The sequence below is a fragment of the Conger conger genome, chromosome 9 (assembly GCF_963514075.1).
Source record: "Conger conger chromosome 9, fConCon1.1, whole genome shotgun sequence".
Classification (NCBI taxonomy): Eukaryota; Metazoa; Chordata; class Actinopteri; order Anguilliformes; family Congridae; genus Conger; species Conger conger.
This window is the reverse complement of record NC_083768.1, coordinates 16,426,555-16,448,383: the sequence shown is the minus strand read 5'-3', so window position 1 is coordinate 16,448,383 and position 21,829 is coordinate 16,426,555. Positions and strand designations below refer to the sequence as shown.

The window sequence follows — 21,829 nt, the reverse complement described above, 5'->3', positions numbered from 1 at the left end:
CACAATATGCCCGGGCTAATCCTCTGCCATTAGTGGCCACAAATGTAGCCTGTGATAAACCTACCCTTGTGGCTTACTATTGTTTCCTGACTCTCCACAGAGCATAATCCACATCACAAAATACTAATCAAACGGTACTAACACTGATCCCTGTAATCAAACATCATATGGCTGATCATAACCTAAGCATTGTGCCATGTGTTTTCTGGAATCAGAAAGAGCTGCTGTTGGTAAACACTTTATTTCTGAATTTTTTGATCATTTACAATCCTGACGGATTTACCGACTGGCAGCCATCTCCTTTGTTTTCCTGAAAACAGCTCTACGGTTCGGGGCAAACATAAACATGCAGATTGTATTTTTCGCCAGCAGGCCGGGATGAGCCGCCGCCCGTCTCTCTGCGCATCAGGGATGTGTCGGGCTCTGAACATGGCTGCCTCTCGGCCTCTGAAGTGCGTCGGGGTCCTTGGTGTGCCGTGGCAGGAAGGTGGATAAGCTCATTAAAACCAAGTAATTAAGCGTTCAACCACAGCTGGTATGTAAGCATCAGAGACAAATCACTCAGAGCGCAGACACAGCCAGATGCATTCTGTTTCTCCTCTGATAAGGCTACTCGTCCGGAACCAATTGGAACTTAAGTTTCTGTGTCGCTCTGCCCGACACTTTGGGACAACTTCTTTGGTGAGGAAGTTTTGAGAGAAATGGGTGAGGGAAGAGGGGTGAGGGGCGAGGTGTGTGGTGACCTCACGTTCTTTTGTGTCCTCTCAAACATCCTCCCATAGGCCCATGCATCCCAGCTGACTGCTCTCTTTCATAGCTGCTGCTTAAGCCAGCAAATAGGATTGGAGACGGGACGAATGGAGAATCTCACAGACTAATCTGCAGATGATGAACCTTGGGAGACAGGAAGGAAATGCTAAACCAAAGGACCCAGGAAATAACCATAAGTGTTTGAGAGTGTGTGTGTGTGTGTGTTTGTGTGTGCACATGTCCATGTGTGTGCATGTACAGTATGTGTGTGTTTGTGTGTGTGTGTGTGTGTCTGTGAGCACATACGGTATGTTTGCGTATGTATGCATGAGTGTGTGTGCATCTGTGATAAATAACATCACTACAGATACATCACAGCAATCACAATAAAATAAAACATCTGATCAAGCAAAACATAAAAAAATGAACTTGGCATTGAGAAACAACCTAATAAAATAGCCACATATTTTTAAACGCACAAGATTGGTTATTTCCTCTGGCCCACTTTGCAACAATTGCAATTTAGAAATGGATTATTCCTGCAGGCTTCCTCACTTCTTGGCTGCTTCACACTTCCTGCTCCGTTGACTAAAGCTGGTGGCGCCTCTCCCAGCCTCTGACAGCAGCCTGGGTAAGCTCTGCCTCTCCCTCTCCCACTTTCATTCCCACTGTCTTTCAAAGCCCCGGTCAGGGGACATATCCGTGGCAGTCCGCCTCAAAAGGACCTGTGTTTGAAACCCATCCGACCTGCTTCTCATCAGCCACTGACCCAAAACCTGCAGCTGCTCTCCCTCCTACACTCGCTTTGGTGAAATTTCCCATTTTTTTCAATCATTAACAGTTTCTTGACTGATCATTTCGGAGATCTCACGCAGGGACTCGAGAAGCGGCTTAATGTCATGGTTTTCACATGAGGATTTAGCTGTCCGCTGACATTGCCTGTTTTTAAGGACCCTTGGGAAAGGCAAAATGGCAAAAAAAAAAAAACGCTGGCTTTTTTTGTGACAGCTGTCGGCTCTTACTGATGTTGAGCCGTTTTCCCTCTTCCTTTAATTGCTTAAGCTCTGTGCTCTAGCACCTGGTGCTGCAGCCAAGCACAGCCTCAGCTACCGGCCACCGAAACAGAACGCATGCCAATGTAGCAGCCAAGCTTACCCCTGCCTCTGCAGTGCAGATATGCAGATTCTGCAGTGGAGGGAGAAAGCCACGCATGTGTTTTCTTAGGAGGCTTATCGAATAACATTCCACATGACCGCATGACTTGCCGTTCTTCATTTCCCAACTATTTCCCACCAGGACTCCTTGCAAATAGCCTCGGGGGAAAAGACTGAGCGAAATTATTCTCTATCATAGGGTCCCAGCAAAAACAAGTCTGACCTCAAGCTGAACTAACAAAAGCCTTTCATAAATTTACCCCTGCCATCACAAATTCACTGGAGGGTGGCGTTTGCATTTAACAGGACCGCTCTGTGTCTGAGACGATTTTAAAGAAAACTTTGTAAAAATGGGGCTGCAGTGGCGCTTACCAACTGGTTCTTGCGATAGAACCCAAAAAATCACATCTTGCCCACATTGTCAGAAACATGACACATTGCTGACTTGAAACATGCTTTCCTGAGCCATCACACCAGACCTAACTCCTAAGTATACCTCCCATTTTCTCTATATGTCCAAATAGCCATCATTCAGCTTTAGCCATCTTAATACACAGACACCTGATAAGCAACAACTCCAAAGACTCTATAAAGCAACCAATTAAGATGTAGTGAGGGAGTCCACTGCCATATAAACCAGATTTCAGTGTCTTTCATCCATATCCATATCAATGTTAATGTTAATAGAATGTATGTTTTAGATGTGTGGTTAACTAAGTACTGGACATACAGTAGAAGCTGTCATCATGGGAGAATTTATTTGCTCTGAGCAGGAAACCAACGTAAATAAGTAGAGTATAATCGGCTTCTTGGGCGTGTGAGAAATGTAAGTTTGAGATTAGGGCTGGGCTGTACATTGCATGCATTAAATATAGCAGTTTAAATGTACACACAATAAGATCCTCCTCCTGTGATATGTTTACATCAAACATCTCAAGCACACACTGAATGGCGATTGTGCATCTAACTTCTTTACTTTGTTCTGCCATTCTTTAACATATTACTGTGAACACACAAATAATTATTTAAAATGTCTGACACCTGAATCACCTCACTTATCATCATGGCTGCAAGCACAATTAAGAGATATTAAATACAAATATTGTTATGTGTACCATTGTCATCCATATTTGAAGGCCCTTATCAAAGGTCTATAAATACTGCAACATATTTAAAATAACCCACATATCACCCAGTTCTATAAATATCTCTGTAATTGACAAAGCAGGTTACTTGCCGAATAATATCTAAATTAAAGTCGAGTGATAAAATTATACATCAAAACTCTGTATTGCAATGCTCAACTATGGTTCTTCAGCTTTAAAAGCTTAGGTTGAAACGTCACTATGCTTTGATAAGACAGAGATGAACTTTTCCCCTCCTCCTCAAACTGCTGTTATCATGCTGAGAGAACAGAAAGCATCATTTATAACCCAGACTCATAGCGTTATCTCTCGCTGGGAACTACAGTTAAAACACAGATGAAAGGCCTCCACCACACTCAAAGCTTCTTAGTGAGAAGAGATTTGCAGAGAAAGGTTTCCAGGCAGTAAGTGTGGTCTAATGCCTTCTTTTCACTGGCCACATTCAGGAGAAATAATGCAGAGAATAATAATCGCCATCATCATCATCACCATCAACAATAACACCGCAGTATGGAAATTTTAGCGCCAATATTATATCTCCTCAAACATCTAGGTTCAGGCACATACACTGAAGTACTGTATTTGCTGAGGTTCTTTTTGGATATAGACTTTCTGATATGTATTCATCATCATCATCATCAGCCATACTCGCCTAAAGAACTGGGTCTGTGAGTCTGTGAGTCTGTGAGTGCACTGTTTTTGTCTTAATCAAGAGGGAAAACTGGCCACAACTAGTACGCCAACACCACCTCCAGCTGAAGCAGGTTCCCCCATTCTCTCCATCCAAGTACTAATCAAGCTGAGTCCAACTATTATAGTCTAACAGCAATTATAGATCGCTACCAAGTGGTATGGCTGCTTGCCATTTTTGATTGCTTTATTGTGAAGCTCAGTAGACGTGGCTACAATAGCACAGGCCTCTTTTATAGTTCTTACAGTGCATCATGGGACTGAATCACTAATGGAGATTTTCTGGGCGACTGAGGTTTTAAGAGTTAGTCTTAGCCAAAGCAGTTTGACAGTTACCAGATATAATAGATGAAGTTTTTTTCTTTCTTGATAGAAATACTGAACTGGGCCACATGCTGTCTGCAGAATATTTTTTGATATTTTTGAAATGCCTGAAGATATAGTGACCCTGTATATAAACTCCACTGGGGAGGTCAAGGTTTGGTCAAGCCACCAGCCTCCACTCATTCCGGGCACACAGTCCTCTGCAGTCCTGCCCCCAGGCTGGGCACACTCCTTAGGCCCATAGTGAGCATTTACAGTACTGTATGAATCCTTCTGCTGCACTTATTATAGTGAGTGCGGTTCTTTGGATCTTCCATTGAAAATGACAAAATTTGAACCTCAATAATGTTTTAAAACAAATCTCAATGCTATTTTGCAGGTCACCTACTCCTGATTTTGGTATAGCTACATTGAACCATTTCTGTGAAAAATGTTTTAGTTTTTTCCAAAAAAATTGCGGCAAAATTAATGCTTATTTTGCGCAGAAATAACAAAATTTAAATCCAACGAATCCCGACACAAGACTTTTTCTTGACTGTACATTTGATCAAATTTAAATTAGACTTTTACATTTTGATGATGAATTGTCCATAGATTTTAACATGGGGCGACACTAGTCATAAACACCAACAAAGTGAGTTCACTAGCTCTAGTTAGACAGAAAAATTGCAGTGACAGTGTTAATGCCAGCTAGTTAACCAGTTAACCTACAGTTGGAAGGGCAACTGAAAATCCGGAAAATCATTGTCCCTATGTGGAATTCTATTGCCATAAACTGACTGTTTTTGTGGCTTTTAAATGCTCATTCTACCAACATTCCTTCAATGATTAGCATAGGACCCCTACGGCACCGAAAAACTGATTTCAATGAACATTCCAATGTTAATGGTTAAGCGTGCTGCAAAGTTTAGGTAGCAAATAGCTGAATCCTGCTGACTGCTGTCAGTGCTAATTTACATAGCAAATGTACACTCACTGAGCACTTTATTAGGTACACCTACTTAATCATACAATTATCTTACCAGCCAATTGTGTGGCAGCACTGCAATGGCATAAGATCATGCAGAAGCTTCAGTTAATGTTCACATCAACCATCAGAATGGGGAAGAAATGTGACCTCAGTGATTTTGACGGTGACATGATTGTTTGTGCCAAACGAGCTGGTTTGAGTATTTCTGTAACTGCTGTTCTCCTGGGATATTCGGGCACAACAGCCTCTACAGTTTACTCACATGGTGCACAAAACAAAAAACATCAAGTGAGCGGCAGTTCTGCGGAAGGAAATGCCTCGTTGATAAGAGAAGTCAATGGAGAATGGCCAGATTGGTTCAAGCAGAGAGAAAGCCTACAGTAACTCAGATAACCACTCTGTACAATAGTGGTGAGCAGAGAAGTATCTCAGAATGTACAACACATCGAAAATTGAGGCGGGTGGGCTACAACAGCAGAAGAACACGTCGGGGTCCACTTCTGTCAGCCCAGAACTTAGCCTAGTCTGGTGAATCTCAACATGGATCCATGGACCCAAACTGTCAACAGTCCAGGCTGGTGGCGGTGGTGTAATGGTATGGGCAATGTTTTCTTGGAACACTTTGGGCCCGTTACTACCAATCTATCATTGCTTGAATGCCACAGCCTATTTGAGTATTGTTGCTGACCATGTGCATCCCTTCATGGCCACAATGTACCAATCTTCTCATGGCTACTTCCAGCATGATAATGCACCATGTCACAAAGCAAACATTGTCTCAAACTGGTTTCATAAACATGACAATGAGTTCAATGTTCTTCAGTGGCCTTCCCAGTGACCGGTTCTGCTGTTTTGACAGCAAAGGGAAACCCTACCCAGTGTTCATATAGTGTTCCTAATAAGGTGCTCGGTGAGTGTATATTCAGATCACACAGACCCACAGACACTGGGCAAGAGAAATTGGTAACAATTCATAAATCCAAGTTTTAAATCAAAATGACCTAACTTTTTCATTAATGCTGTTGACCATAATCAAATGCTTTCATTTATATTTTTCGACTGACCAAGTGCCACTAAAAAGCACATTGTATATGTTAGTGCTATTGACTTGTGCTAACTACATCATACTAACTTCATACAGCATAATAAAGCATGCTTCAGAAAAGTGCAATTGCAAACATTAAAAAACATAGTTTTTTGTGATATTATTTTAGCCCAGCAATATGACACTTGATTCTACTTAAGGTCATAATTCTACTTAAGGTCATTATAATTTTTTTGTGCAAGTTAAATGTGATATAACCGCTATAGTTGTGGACTATACTACTGACTATACTTCCACTATAATGTGGACATTTCCCACTGCTTCTAACAAGACCTATCATGCCCCTGTACAACATTTCAACAAAATGTAAACTAGGAGCGATGAACTGGTGGCCCTAACTATGTACAATGAAATATTAAATACCATAAATGTGAAACAACATTCCATCAACATTACATTTTCTTTTTAGGTCATTTGAGCCATGAAGTCACATTCTGTTGTGTGATTTGTGTGATCATTTGAGTTTGGCACTGTGTGACCATCAGGGACGAAAGGGTTGACCATTTCAGCTCTAAATGTGTGTATCTGCCTGCCATGTGTGTGTGTGTGTGTGTGTGTGTGTGTGTGTGTGTGTGTGGAGATGTGTATGTGTGTCTTCAGCTTTGGTGACTCATTGGCATCTGCTGCCCCAACCTCCACCCCCCCCACCCGTTCCCCTCAGCTTTTCCAGGTGACAGAGGAAAGCAGTCCCGTACACACATGCGACTATTGTGAAACGAGACAGCCAGGCTCCTTCACTGCAAGTGACCAGATGCACCTCGCCCTCAGCCCTAATCTGTAAACGACTTAAAGGGGCCTTATCTCCGGGCTCCTCTGCTCCATTTCATGCTTGATTTACTTTAAATTGTCTGATAGGGCACTAGGGTTTGGAAACGGGCCCATCTCTGCACTAGAAAAAAAAAAATGTTCTGATTCCTCCCTGGCACGGTCACGCGCAGGGTTTTTTGACATTCTCTTACTCTCTTCCTCAAGAGCGAATCTCCTTGCGGTGCGGCAGTCTGTTTGAGTGAATTTACATTCAAGTGAACGCCTCAGCGGTGGAGTTGAGGATACTCATTGGTTACAGTGCAGCCAAGTGCTCTGGACCACAAAGATCCTGTATTTGAGTTAAGACAGGAGGGGCCCCTCCAGTCTATACAATGTGTGAGTAGCTGCCACCGTATTCCACAAAAAGAACAAAGACAAGCCCCACATCTACAAACGTATACAGCTTCCTACGCTTGCAGATTGAGATATCTATATCCATATCCAATGTCTTTCTTACTGTTCTTAATAATAGGCTTCATTCGGCTTTTTGTCTTGATGACTAGCAGAGAAAGCAGTGAGCTACATTACAGCAAGATTCAGCGGTAGTATGTTACATTCTTTAAGAAAGTATGAAAAATAGAAATAAGCATATTAACAAAAAGTAAGAGTAATAAAATACTAATTTGGTTTAAAAATCTGCTAACAAAAAAAACATTAAATGAGAACCTAATGTTGCAACAAAGGCTTAACATTGAATTTCAGTACTTTTGTTAAAACATAAAGGAACATTGGTGAAGTTTAAAAGACATTATAAAAAGTTGTATTCAAACACTAAGATAAAAACACTGCCCACATTCTTCCTCACTCCAACAGCCCCCCACCCACGCGTACACAAACATAAATAACAAAAAGGAAATGGGAAAAAAAATGAACAAGAACATTGAAATTCATCTCACAGCTGAGAATTTAGTGAACTGAGGGGCTGTGCGTGGCGATAAACAGAGTGATGATCCGGCGACACGTCTTTATCCACACACTGCTTTAATTAACGGCAGCTTGTTTGTTCAAAAGATGATTAATATGCCAATGAAAACAGTATAATTGAATACCGCAACACTCACACAATCAGGGAGGAACACGCCGCAAGTTTTTTCTCTCCAGATTAGCCTTTTATCATGATCATTGTTATTATTTGGTATTTTAATTCAGCTGACAGCAAGTCTCCCTCTCCCTCCCTCCCTCCCTCCCTCTATTCCTCCCCCCGCTGGTAAGTAAAACAAGAGCCCAAACAGGCACTCCTCCTTTTGTGGCAGAATTTTCACCATCTAGCGGTAAAATGGTTATTGGCCCCGCTTTGAGGCGAGTAGCTCAGTCACTCAACTTGTTGGTCAGTCTCAGAGTAAATAAGGAGGCTAGTTTCACGTCCGTTCCTCATATTCACATTGACAACCAAAAGAATACAGACATAATGAATGTGGGGGCTCGTGCCCCACAGCTGCGTACGACTGGATAAACTCCACGATTAGAGGGCCTGAATGCTCTCTGATCCCAATAGTATTCACAGTCCAGCATCTTGCATGTTCTCCTCTCTTATTTCTCAGAGAGTGGAGGATTGAGGAGGAGGATGAGGGGGGGTTGGTGTCATGTTAAGTTCAAATCGCACCCCCGTGATCCCTCTCTCTCATCGTAAAACAAACATGGTGGGAGAGAGACACCACCTGTGAAGGGTGCCGTTCTTACACAGGCTGCAGAGTTTGAGCCACTCTATAAGGCTTATCTGCACCGTACAAGATACAAAGTCCGGATGAGAACTCACTTTTCTTAGCCCAAGCACAACAATGTCTTTGTTTCTTAAAAGAATATAACTGATTCATGAATGTTTATAACTATGTCTACTGGCACCTGGCAGAGAGTATAATGTCACTAAACACTAATGACTTCCTACTCGTGGTACTGAATTAAAATACACTTTAAATTGCGGAAGATGAAAATGAAATAAAATAGTTAATGATCCTCAGTGTGCCTTATTATATTTTACTTGGTATTAATTGATCAGTAAAAACTCTTTTTGACGCTTGCATCTAAGTGCATGTTGAAATCATTGCAATATGATGATAAACAGCCAATGGCTGAACACTGTATTGCCCTTATGTTCATAACAAATTTTTACCAGTAATTACAAACGTGAATATCAATGAAAATAATTGTGAGAATAATCTAACCAAAGTGGCACAAATTAAGCATGTTTTAACACCCCTTCCAGTCTGACTGTAATTAGGCAGTAATATGCTTTTAATACCGCAAGTGCCTTTGATAGTATGTTAACCCTCCAAAAAGTATTACCATGAACTTTACTGGAAAAAATGCAAGTGTTTGTGCCTTGATAAAATAAACAACTTTCAGAGAGGTCTCGTCAAGAGTTTGCGCTTTGCATAAATAAATGTCAAACACATGCACGTCTTCTTAAAATGCTTAGTTATCAGCAGTGCCTCAGACATGCCCATCTCATGATTATGTCAAGACAGGGTTATCAAACCTTTCAGACGCATCTCACACTACATTTCCAGCAACAAAAGCCTGGAAAAAGCAAAAACGAAGAGCTCATCGCACATTCTTACTACTTCCAATCCAATTTGACTTGTGCCATCAGTACAGTCTCAGTGCAAGTTTACAAGCCTTGCTTTCCAAGACGATGGTGCTAAAGGCTTGAGGGGTTCAATCAATGGTGCTTTGATCTCGGCTGGAGCTGTAATTATTTAACATTGTTACAAGGATTTCTCTAATCCATGTGACCATTAAATCCCTTTTACACTCTCATCTTCCGAGGCCTAATCTGTATCTGTGCGCTCCACTTGTCTCTACCTCATTCTGGCTGTTCCCTCCTTTCCTACGACACCCCGACTTAATGGACTTCAGGATCAAATTAAAATTCCCTGTTGCAATTCCGAACTTGGCAGTTGTCAAAGTGTCTCATTTAGTCTTTGCAGGAAAAGGATTTTCATCCCCAAACACTTTTTCTCTCCATATTACTGATGATTCCTAGGTAGTCGGCTACTGCTTGGTTAAGAACCAGGGTTACCACAGGTCATTACAGCTCAGACATAAAGGGATGTGTTTTAATCTTTAACTATGATGCTATTCCAGGACTTCTTGTTGCCTTTGTTTTTCCAAAAACAGTACAACGCGTATTTAAACTTCAAATGCAACAGATCATGTCAAACAGACATACAGTACTGTGTTTACTGTGTAAAATAAGAATGCTTTCAAAAATAGAAATGTTAATAGTATATTTTTATCAATTAACAAAATGCATGAAGAAGACGAAGTGAATGAACAGAAGAAAAATCTAAATCAAATCAATATTTGTTGTGGCCACCCTTTGCCTTCAAAACAGCATCAATTCTTCTAAGTATACTTGCACACAGTTTTTGAAGGAACTCGGTAGGGAGGTTCTTCCAAACATGTTGGAGAACTAGCCACAGTGGATTTAGGCAGCCTCAAATGCTTCTGTCTTCATGTAATCCCACAGACTCGATGATGTTGAGATCAGGGCTCTGTGGGGGCGCCATACATTAACATTTTATGTTAACATTTTTATTTTTGAAAGCATTCTAACTTTACAGCATTTTTTCACACCTGCCTAAAACCTTTGCACAGTACTGTATACTGTTAATACTTTTAACAGGAAAATTGTTGCATAGTTTTATTGAACATGGAAAATGCTTTGATCCGACTCATTCACAACAAATGGACTGGCAGCATTTGTAATACTGGGTCTTTGGATTTGAACTACTGCATTTGTACATCATGTGACATTGGTAGTGATGAAACAAGAGACACCATCTGTTGAACCACCTACAGAAACACCACGGACATCTGAAAAACGTGCACATTTATGTAACATAAGGAACAGCCATAAGAGGCTGGTTTGTCCTTTCACATGCATGGGGGCGATGAAAACCTCAAAGGCAGACTGCATTCTAAAGAGAGGAGTAGGTATGTGGGGGTAACCGTGCAATAAAATATCATATTTGATATGTTAAGGAAAGATTGAAACGGATTCCATTCCTTTAAGACAGCAATGTCCACCATCAACAAGGGCCTGACCCCTGCCTAGTTGGCACGGAGAGCAGGGATGGGCTCTGTCCGAGAGCTATCTCTCTCACAGTGCCACGGCAGTGAACTACTGTACACCCAGCAGAGTGCAGAGGCTTAGCAGAGAGTTTGGAAAAGAAGGAAATGAGAGTGACTGTAGATTCTCCACTCTCCGTTGCATTTCTAGCATTTTCTGCGAACGGTTACATCACAGTGAGACCACTTCAAATAAAAGTGTATATATTGCCTATTAATGCTACTGCTGAGTAGGTACCTAGGCAAACAATCACCCTCCATTTTGGAATGTAAAAAAGTTCTGTTTAATATTCTAATATTTAAAATATTCTGTTTTCTTTAGTAGCTTTTTGGTTGGCTATTAGATTGCAGGCAGTGATTCATCTTAAATCAAGTTAATTATCGTAATTAACATTCACTGTGTTCATTTTTCTTTTCTGCATGGAAAATGCTAATGGCAGGGGATCAAAATGAATGAAAAGACCATATAGATTAATGAATGCTAATGACGCGAATCGCTGGAGATAGCTCTTTCACTCCCAGCAGCGTGGCCAGCCCTGCTAAGGCACTCCACATCTGCCTACATCTACCCCAGCACAAGAAAAGTCAAGAGTCTTCAAAGAGAACTTCTGCTGTCTGTGATGGGAAAATATGCTCTTTAATTTTACATCAGATAAAACAAAGTGAACGTCTCATTAGCGAGACGTATGCAGTCTTGTAGAGCCCCGGCTCATATTCTGCTGGAGGACAGATTTTCAGATGTGATCATCGCTATAATAATTAGGAAAGATCAATCTGCCGTCACATTAGGCAGTGAGTAACGAACACACGTGCCATGATATACTGCAGTAAGAAAGGGCTGATCGCTTACAGCAAGGCTGATGTCATGCGGAACATGAATAGCCAGGTAGATCATACGAGACGGATCATCTAAGGTCCTTTATGAGGAGAGCTGCTGGGGAAAGTGCAGCTGCTGTTTGACTGATGAACAAAGTAGAGTTTTTACACAATGACTGACCCATGCAGCGGTGTCACTGTCCCTGATAGTCATGGTCACTTTATGGCAATTCTTTTAAATGCTGAAATGTAGTACCGCAAGAATCACATTTAGATTTAAAAAAAAGTTATATTTTTTCAATGAAATTGACGGGACAAAAAAGAACACGAATAATTTTGGCCCATTTCCCAAAATGATCCTGGTGGAGGACAGCTTAAAACAGCCAGTGTTTCTCATGGCATTGCTGCACTAGAGTCTGTAATCATCAATGGCCTGCTCAACAAACAACTGCCCATTCAGAAATACCATGAGTTCTAGCTGAGAAATTATATTTGCAGGTCCAAACATATAGGATACAAGTGATATCACTCGGGGTACAGGGGATCATCCATTTCAGTAACACCCTGGGGGGGTGAGGGGAGTCCTAGGGGGAGCGTTAGGAAGGGTTAGGGGGATGTAGGGTAACAGGGAACACCTGAATCTTTTCCTGGCAGGAAGGCGGACCGCAAGAGCTCATCCCAAGTCATGATTCATTGCTCCAATTTCACGGCTCGTGCCACGCACTCAAAATTAAGAAACAAGTGATTCTACTTTCTTTGTTTACCGGTCTTTTGTTCCCATGGTAATGAGAACGAGGGAGCATAATTAGCCTGTCACATAGCCCACGCTCCCTCTTTTAAGTCCTGCACTCCCCTCCCCGCCTCAAAAAAAGGCCCCTCTAAATGTGATACCCACCCCGCAGTTCACCGCTGACCCCTCTGGCCCCCTGTCTGCGCACCAATCGCAGACTCTGTCTGTTACAGACATCTGAGAGCTCTTATCTTCACCCTGCAATTCTCATTTCCTTCCTAAGACTTCCATGCAAATGTGAAATTTAATGATAAATGCATTGTCCGATAGGGCAGATAACACTGATTCCCTGTCAGGGTAAATACGCCCAGAGGGGGCCCCCTAGCAGGACTGCCTCCTGAGGCCATTCCATCTAACTGCGGTGCCACTTTCTCCTTTAGTTTAGAAACACATTTCAGCGCAAGTTGTATTCCTCTTCTCACACAGTATTTTGGTTCATTTTTGTGGGCCAATATTTTACGATGTGTACCGTTGAAATGACATCTGTGCAAAAGTGAAAGTAAAGGACAAGGGGTCGTAGTGAATGGGATGAATCTGAGCATAAATCTACAGTAGCTTATGAAATTTAGATTGAATAATATTTTGTTCATTTTTAGTCACGGGTCTCCTGTGACAGGACATTTGAAATGACTATATCTCCACACAGAACAAAGTGCAATTAACTGATAGGATAGAGTATGTATAATAGAGTGCATAATGTCCTTATTGGACTACACATTGTTAAGAGTTGATATAACACTAGATACGTTGCTGTGTATTATGATAAAAGTCTTACTTGCATCTATTGTAAAGTTGGACAAATGATTCAATCCAGACAACTGCATATGTCTGTTCAGTATCCTGTGGTCTATTAGAATGTAGTTTTGTAAGATTTTGTCTTTATGCTGTTAAGCAACTGAAAGATACATTTTCCTCCAGTGCTTTCACAGATTGCAAGAAGAATAAAAAAAAGAAAATTGCCTGATATCACAGTACAGAGAAAAAGCAGCACCAAATTATAATCAAATTTCAGAATCAAACCACGACCACACACATATACAACCACATACACACACACACACACACACACACACACACATACACATTTAGCCTGCAGAATTCTTAATCAGAACGTCATTAGCTTACTTGGTCCATCCCAGGCCTCGGGGTCGATTGGAGGTCGTCTGTATTTCTGTCCAACACCAGTCCCATCCCCCACATGAGAGGCAACATCTTCACCTGCAGAAAAAACACAGAGTATAAAAACCCATATTCATGTTTAATAAGCTTTATACACTCTACAGTCACAGAATGACTGATTAGACAAAGCAGGGGACAATGTGGGGTTAAGGCCCTTGCTCAAGAGGAAGCTTGAACCACCAACCTTCTGGGTCCCAGTCATGTACCTTAACCACTAGGCTACAGACTGCCACTACAGTCATATCAGGACTGTGCAAGTGTGGAAAATGGTCCTTACATCATTGCATCCAATCAATAAGAGAGAGCGAGAGAGAGAGAGGAAGAGAGAGTGACAGAGGGAGAGAGAATGACAGAGGGAGAGAAGGAGAGAGGGAGAGAGAGTGACAGAGAGAGAGAATGACAGAGGGAGAGAGAGAGATGCATGTCTGCTTGAGGTCAGACACGCAGACAATCAGGCAACTTAGCAATAAAATGTGTTGTTTCATGCATTGGAAATGTTTAATTACAGCAGCAAAAATGAAACACAATGATTTTGAAATTAAACTGAGATTAGGGATTTTTCCTTCTATTTGCCACAGTTTGTAAAGCATTAAAAATAGACTTCCAGGCAAATGTATGTAAGATACAATAAATTACTTACAAGTTTACAATATCAATGAACATTTTCCAGTTTTAAATAAACTGGGCTTTGAAAATGCTGGTACAACAATAGTGCACCAGTTTTTTCTTATATTAGGTGTGCTTCAGAAAACATGTTTGGGTAAATAATATTAAAAGTAAAAAGATACACCCTGTGGCATGTGTGTAAAACTTAAGGAACTGAGCATGAAAAAAAAAGTGGTAATTATGTGCAGCAATTCAGAGTTTTATCCACCACAACAACAAGAAACTTTATTTATAGAGCACATTTCATACAAGTGATGCAGCCGAATGTGCTGTACACAACATCTTTTCAGCATAATGTCCTTACATGTGACTCACCTAACTCTTACATTCTCTTCTCTATCATCGCACTACACCCTTGAGACATTCTTCTTGCATTGCAACACAAACCTAAATGGTCCCTGTAACTGATTTCATACATGACGTTGCCGGCATTTAGCAAATGCTCTCATCCGGAGTGGCCTTTCTTGTTAAGACAGTGATGAAAATGTTACAATTCAAGAATCTACTGAATAAAAGTGTAGACCTTAGTTCTACAGCTAAATTAAGAAGAAGGGTAGACAAAAAAGGGACACGGGCATCCTGTCAAATATTTTATATTCTCTTGCCTTTAACGGCCATTTCCTTCTGCATCCATACCATAAGAAATAGAACACCCATTACTCATCTCTTCATTGATGTTTTTATTGCTACATCATTCTGAATGCACACGCTTGCAGTACTTTTTCCAATGTTGTTTGTTGGAATATCAGGAGGCATGAAACGTGTGTGTCCGTAGAGCTGTAACATCTGAACCTCCGTAACCGATGGACCTCTGATCCAAAAGACCAGACTGTGCCCGTGTTTGTGGCCTTTCTCAAAAGCAGGAGGGAGCGGTCCGAGGAGCCCTTATCGCAGTCAGATTGGAGCTCGGAGCATGTAGATCTGGCCCAGTCGAGATTGCCATACTTAACAAACATGAATGATTCATTTCCCCCACAGAGTCAAATGGCGCTAAAGGGACGTCTCAATTTGCCTTATCGCTTCGCAAATTAGCATTTTCCATCTTCTCTGGGTCAACTTTGAATTAGAATTCCATTCTATTCATCTGAAACGCTGAGACCGGCCGTCCTGCTTCTTCTCTAACATGCAGACACTTTCACAATTAATTTGCCCACTTCCTGTTTACTTCTTAACGGTAAATGTCTAATACAATTCCAATAATTTATTCACATGTGAATCTGATGGCACAGACAGTGAATTTTATGGCCTTTTTCGATATTGGGGAAGCTAGAAAATGTTATGAGTTTTTATTCTTTGTTAGTTTTTACACAGAGCTGTCTGAATGCTTTGCACAGTTGTCAAAACTTTTATAAGAGTATAAATGTCAGTATAAAACACTATTCTTGGTCAATGATATTAGCTTTCTGTTGCAGCAAAAGCAAAGTAAATTTTTCTGGCTTATCTGAAAAATGGTGCTGCTTTCTGGAGTAATTATATGTCAACAGAGTGACAGAAACTGTTTGTCTGTTTGTTTCAGGCTAAAATGATTCAAAAGTATGACCATTGGAGTCATGATCATTATGAGTATGAATACATGCAAAAATAACCTCACTCTTGAAATAATCACTCCACTTTTTTTCCAAGGAGTGAAAGAATTCCTTCTGCAAAGCTCTAGATCCCAGGACTCTGATTGTAATGATATAAAAACTTGCTAAGATAAAACCAGTCATATATATATATATATATATATATATATATAGAGAGAGAGAGAGAGAGAGAGAGAGAAAGGGGCTATAGTAAGCATGATACAATCCTGAACAGAACAAAGACAAAGAGCTAGCTGCCAAAGGCCAACCAAGCAGCCCATGCCAAGTCTTCAAGGCAATCCCACCAGTGACTGGTGGCACTCTCTCCTCCTCTTAAAGCTCGAGTCAAAGTCAGGAAACCCAGCGACACATTTCGGCGCTCGACCTCTCGACCTCAGTGTCTTTAAACTCCTCCACTGCTTTGCAGCGCTCCGATCAAAGTTAACGAGGGCTTTGTATGCTAATGAAAACGAGCGGCCTTCCTTTGTGGCTCTACAGCGTTTTAATACCCGCGATAGGCTGTGACTTTAAATGGAGCTTTTAGCACTGCCAAGCCCATTCCAGAGAGCGACTATACAGATATGGCATTAAGCCGGGACTCAGGAGCTACGAAAAGGGCTAGACAGAGGAAAGTTACACCCAAGACCATGTTCCAGGTTGAAGGAAGGAAAGATAAAGCATGAGTGATGAGCAGGTGTGTTTAAAAAAAAAAAAAAAACCCACACTCAACCTGAGACTGAATTCATTACACAGAGCCATCAAAACTTGGAGGAGTTCTTTCATCAAGACCCTTGCTATCTGCCCTTTTCCAGATCAGGATTGTGTTCCGATGCCACTACCACTTTGGCGTACTGTAAGTGGAGGAAGGCTAAGCCACCCAGACATGCAGCTAAATGAGTTTTTAAAAAAAGATCCACGCTTGAGCACTTGAGTAACGGAGCACGGCCACAAATGACTACACCTGATGCCTTCTTATAAACGGGAGTCAGATCCAACCTTTCACAGTCCATAGCTTTTGAACTGCGATGGGAGATTTAGAGGCTTACACTGTAGCAAAGATAGCGCTGGAAGTCAGAAATCAGCCTGGTATGCTGAAACTTGTTTGGGTAAGACATGGGTAAGATTACAGGATTACAGAAGAGCCAATATTTTTTGACACTTGACTGTGTATTTGTAGAACGTTCATCAATTTCAGCGCATTATCTTTAGCCACTCCATTTTTGAACTTAATTACCTTGATGTAATCGAGAGCAGGAAATCATACACAATTCCTTCTGCGTCCATGCACATCTGTAAGGCAGGATTGACATAATTTACTCTATCTAACTTTTTTTTTCAATTAATATCTAATTTAGTGTTTTTTGAATGAGAAAAGGAATAAACTAAATATAATGGATGGCACATATATTGATAAATACTAAACCTGTGGACATGTTTGAAAATAGCATTTAACAAGCAAAGCAATATAGTTAAAATGGATGTGTAAAAAAAAACTGAACTGCTGCCAAAATTAGCATTCATATATATTGTACAGTAGATGAATGCCTTTAACAAGGTAAAACACAATAGACCATTTTTTTTTGCATCCAAACCGAGACATGAAAAGATTCAGTTTTTTTTCTATTAAATATTTCTCCCCTGTGGGGCTCTCCTGACAGCTTATAGTTTACAGGTTCAAAGTGTGAAAATAAGAAGAAAGAGGGAAAAAAAAGGAGGAGATATTCAAAGAGTAAATTCTCCATTTATGAGGAAAATGTGCCCCCGTTAGATGGCTGTGGAATTTGAGAACACCCGGGGGAGAGGGGTGAAATCAAAGCGTCCGGGTGCACAGGGGGCCACGCGGCTCTGTCCCCTGCACACCGTAACCTGGAGCAGGCCCCCGCGCCCGCTCCCTGTGATGTCGGCGTGTGACCGCCACAAATAAAGTGTAATTGAATCTGAGTTCAAAGAGACTGCCGTTTGATGGCAGTTAGCGGCTCGGCACAAGCCTTCCCAGCGGTTAGCCAGCCGCGCCGCTAGCCATGACCTTATTGCTAATGCGGAGGTATTGCTATCGCGAAAAGGTACATCGTATTGTCGAGATGTACTGTATAGATAGGTAAATATATATATAGAGAGAGAGAGATAGAGGGAGAGAAAGAGGACAAAGGAAAAAACACTGAAAAAGAGTAGTACTGTAGATGTGGTTGTCTTCCAAAGCACCAAACTCTTGAATTAATTTCATCAGAAACTTTTTTTAAGATAAATATACACGCTGTGCTCAATGTGTTTCAAAGCTAGATAAATTTAGCAGCTGTGAGCCAGATAGATTAATTTCAACCTGACACCAAATTTAGAAAGAGTTTCTTTCTCAAAGCTAAGCATAACTCGCCCAAAGAGCACTGCAAAGGCTACCGGAGCACAACGCTGGTTGGAGGGCTTGGTCTCTCTTCATCTGAAGTGTGAATCTTATGTGAAGTTTGAAGCAACCCAAACATCAAAGCAATATCCAGGAGTCACGGACATCAGGTCACTCTGGCCCCATTTGCCCAAGGTACTGGAATACTGAGATCTTATTTCATGCTGTACACTGCGTGCCATACAGTGGTTGTTTCATCATCATCAGCATCATCATCATCATCATCATTTATTAGCTAAAAGTACGGCTGTATCCTAGTAGCTTTCAAGACGTACAGTTTAGGATACGTAGGCCTACAACTCAATATTTACTGAAACAATCTAAGTGAAATGCCTTATTCCAGAGCAGAACCAAAGTGATCCTCGAAGGATTCAAAATTATTCGATGCCTTACACGCCAGTGAGCAATTTTCACAGGCTTAAAAAAAAAAAATCAAAGTCAATATTGTCTTCCAGAGTGCCTGTGAACTCGGTGCCTGACCTGCCCCTTGGCCATCTCCACTCCAGTCACACCGCTGCCTTGGCATTATGAGATTTCAGTCAAACACGTGTGCTGCAGGAATGCATTCAGCGGCTTTGCATACCACCCCACAGACCCGCCCTAAAATGGGTGCACTGCAGAATTCTGATGTGGCAAATGCAGTTACTCTAATCCACAGTGACAGAGGACTGGGAGCATCACAAAGACTCACCTTTGTGGCAGGAGGACTCTAAGTCTTTGCTATTTTCAGGCTCATAGTCAGTAGAGCAGTTCTCCTCCACGGTAAAGCCCTTGTTGGCGGTGAGGTCGTTCTCCTCCGAGACACACTCCTCATTCTCCTCCTCCTGTCCATTCTCCAGCAGCCCTGGGACGATACGTCGGACCAAAATGTGCAAAACAATACGTCAGTTAAATACCTAATAAAGTGCTCACTGAGTGTATATGTCATTGCAGCCTAAATACAGTGTGTCTGCGTACAGACAACGGCCCATGGTGTACACTGGTTCAAATACCCACCAGTGTACACTATGGGCCAGAGTCAGTTTCAGTATGAAATCTAGAATGGGTGACCTACATTATGTCAGTCAAATATCACTTGGACTCAAACTAACACAGAATTTAAAATAATGCTTCTGGCTCTCTGTATATGATTTTTTGAACAATTAATTTTAAACAGACTTCAGTGAAAATCCATTTGTAATACTCTCCCTGTCTGTGTGCAACATACTCTTCTCCGTCTGTCTCTCTCCCTCTCTCTCTCTCTCTGCAGTATGTGTGTATGTGTGTGTGTTTGTGTGTGTGACGCACTCCTCTTCCTCTCTGTGTATAGCACGCCTCACTGTCTGTGCAAAACAAACTTCTCTTCCATCTGTGTACTGTATGCCTCACCCCTCTTGTCCCATATGTGCTATGGAAGTGATTCAAGCACTCATTCTATCACTGTGTATATCAGGGTATTTACCTAAGAACTGTGATTTATTTGCATACCCAAGATTACTGAAAATATTGCTACAGTTTATGATGAGCTCTACTTTCTGATTGGCTGTTGCTTCACATCTGGTGGCCAATTTGAGCCCTGTTAATATGTATGTGTAAAATGTCATTCCGTGACAGGGTTTTTACGAGACATTTCCGTTGAAGGTTGTGCTACCAGCTAAAAGGTCACACAATTCCTGTCAAAAGCATCCTTTAGCACAATGTTTCTTTGATTATACTACTTCACTGAATTGATTCATGACTACAGCACCTTTTGTTACAGGGACACTTCACACAGCTCAGTACACACTGAAATACAGCAGTGCATTTACATGAAAGCTATGAAAATAAGCTTACATTTATTTAGGAATAGATTTTGAACTTTGAAATAGATTTAAGCTTATAAACACTCATATATTCTGTGTAAAACACACATTTTTACCATCATTTGTGGGTTTTTTATAGATATAGAAAGATATAGAAATTCCAACCATAGGAATGTGGTGTGGTGTGTAGAACATTGAACTCCTGGTTCAGGTAATCAGGCTGGATATTATTCAGGCTGCTTGATTTAGTCAAAATGTGCTGGAATAAGCAAAGTATTTCAGTCTCAATGGTATTTACAAAGCTATAAGACAATTGCAGTCTCAGATTAAAGAAGAAAATGCTTATTTTCACTTCATCCTTTCTTATTCTAAGGTTGTAGCAATGAGCACTGATAAAAAAATAGGGATGGTAAAGTTCATAATTTTCATATGCTTATTGAAAGAAAGAAGCAACAATCATAGACATCTTGGAATTTGCAGTGTAAAATGAAAGTGTGAACATTAGCAGTCAGGCGGCAATTTAAAAATGACATTAAAAGTCATAAACCTATCTCTAGTTCCTCTACAATATTGACCTTTTGCAGAGCACCTATTTTCAAGAGGCCTATTTTTCCCAGCCAGGAAATAAATAAACATTTTAAAGTGTGTCTGCCTCAGCGCGTCCCTTCATGGGAATTACTTCCTGTGAACATAAACTCAGTGAGCTCTTCCATTAGGTGGGCCAGTACACCAGCTCGTTAATGCAAATATCTAATCAGCCAATAATGTGGCAGCAACTAAATGCAAAAGAACATGCTTGGTCTTGGTCAAGAGGTTCAGTTGTTGTTCAGATCAAACATCAGAATGTAAAAGTAATGACATCGAAATGACTTTGACAGTGTCAGATTAGATTGTCGGGGCCAGACAGGGTGGATTGAGTATCTCAGAAGCTGCTGGTAGCTCAAATAATGTTACGTCATGTGTTAAAACAGTGGCATGGAGAACAGCATCTCTGAACACACAGCACATCAAACCTTGAAGTGGATAGGCTACAGCAGCAAGACCAATAAGTCTAAAAAACGTCAGTTAAATATCTAATAAAGTGGTCACTGAGTGTATATGTGTCATTGCAGCCTAAATACAGTGCGTCTGGGCACAGACAACGGTGTTCTCCCAACGTCTACTGAGGTGTATCACCCATTGTCCCTCTGACAAGCTCTCCTTCCCCCTTTAAAACTAAATTCTTTGGTTCATAGACTCTGTCCTGAGTGTCTTCTCTCATTTTCCTTTATTCAAGCGCAGGGATGCTTATAAAAGGCTCTCCAGCTGCACGAGTGCCGCGCTCTTTTCATTAGCCTTATGAATCAGCCCTCTGTGTCTGCCCGACCCGTGCGCCTGAAAGGGGGATTTGAATGCCCATCTTTGATGGATCCTCTGAAGTGAGACGGAAGCTTTAAATCAGGACACAGCGTAATTTGGGTTTATCTGATGCCTCGTCGCTGCTTTTCAGGAGAGGAGAGCAGCACAGAACCTGAAGTGACTCCTTGGTACGCGGCTACTGTCGACGGACGCTGGGCTCGTGAAACGTACGGCTAGTAGCAGGGCTCAGGCACAGTGCTGGAATAGGTGAAGGAGAAAC

At 41.3% G+C, this 21,829-nt stretch overlaps 1 protein-coding gene across 1 annotated transcript in view; it reads right to left on the bottom strand.

Moving 5' to 3' along the window:
* The window catches only part of LOC133137392 (zinc finger protein ZFPM2-like), an 89,411-nt gene that overhangs the window by 50,827 nt on the left and 16,755 nt on the right, over nucleotides 1–21,829 (bottom strand). Inside the window, exons 2-3 of the mRNA XM_061255641.1 lie at nucleotides 19,122–19,274; nucleotides 13,748–13,840 (exon numbers count right to left, since the gene is read on the bottom strand). Coding sequence (XP_061111625.1) covers nucleotides 13,748–13,840; nucleotides 19,122–19,274 — 246 coding nt within the window. The remainder of the gene's footprint in view (nucleotides 1–13,747; nucleotides 13,841–19,121; nucleotides 19,275–21,829) is intronic.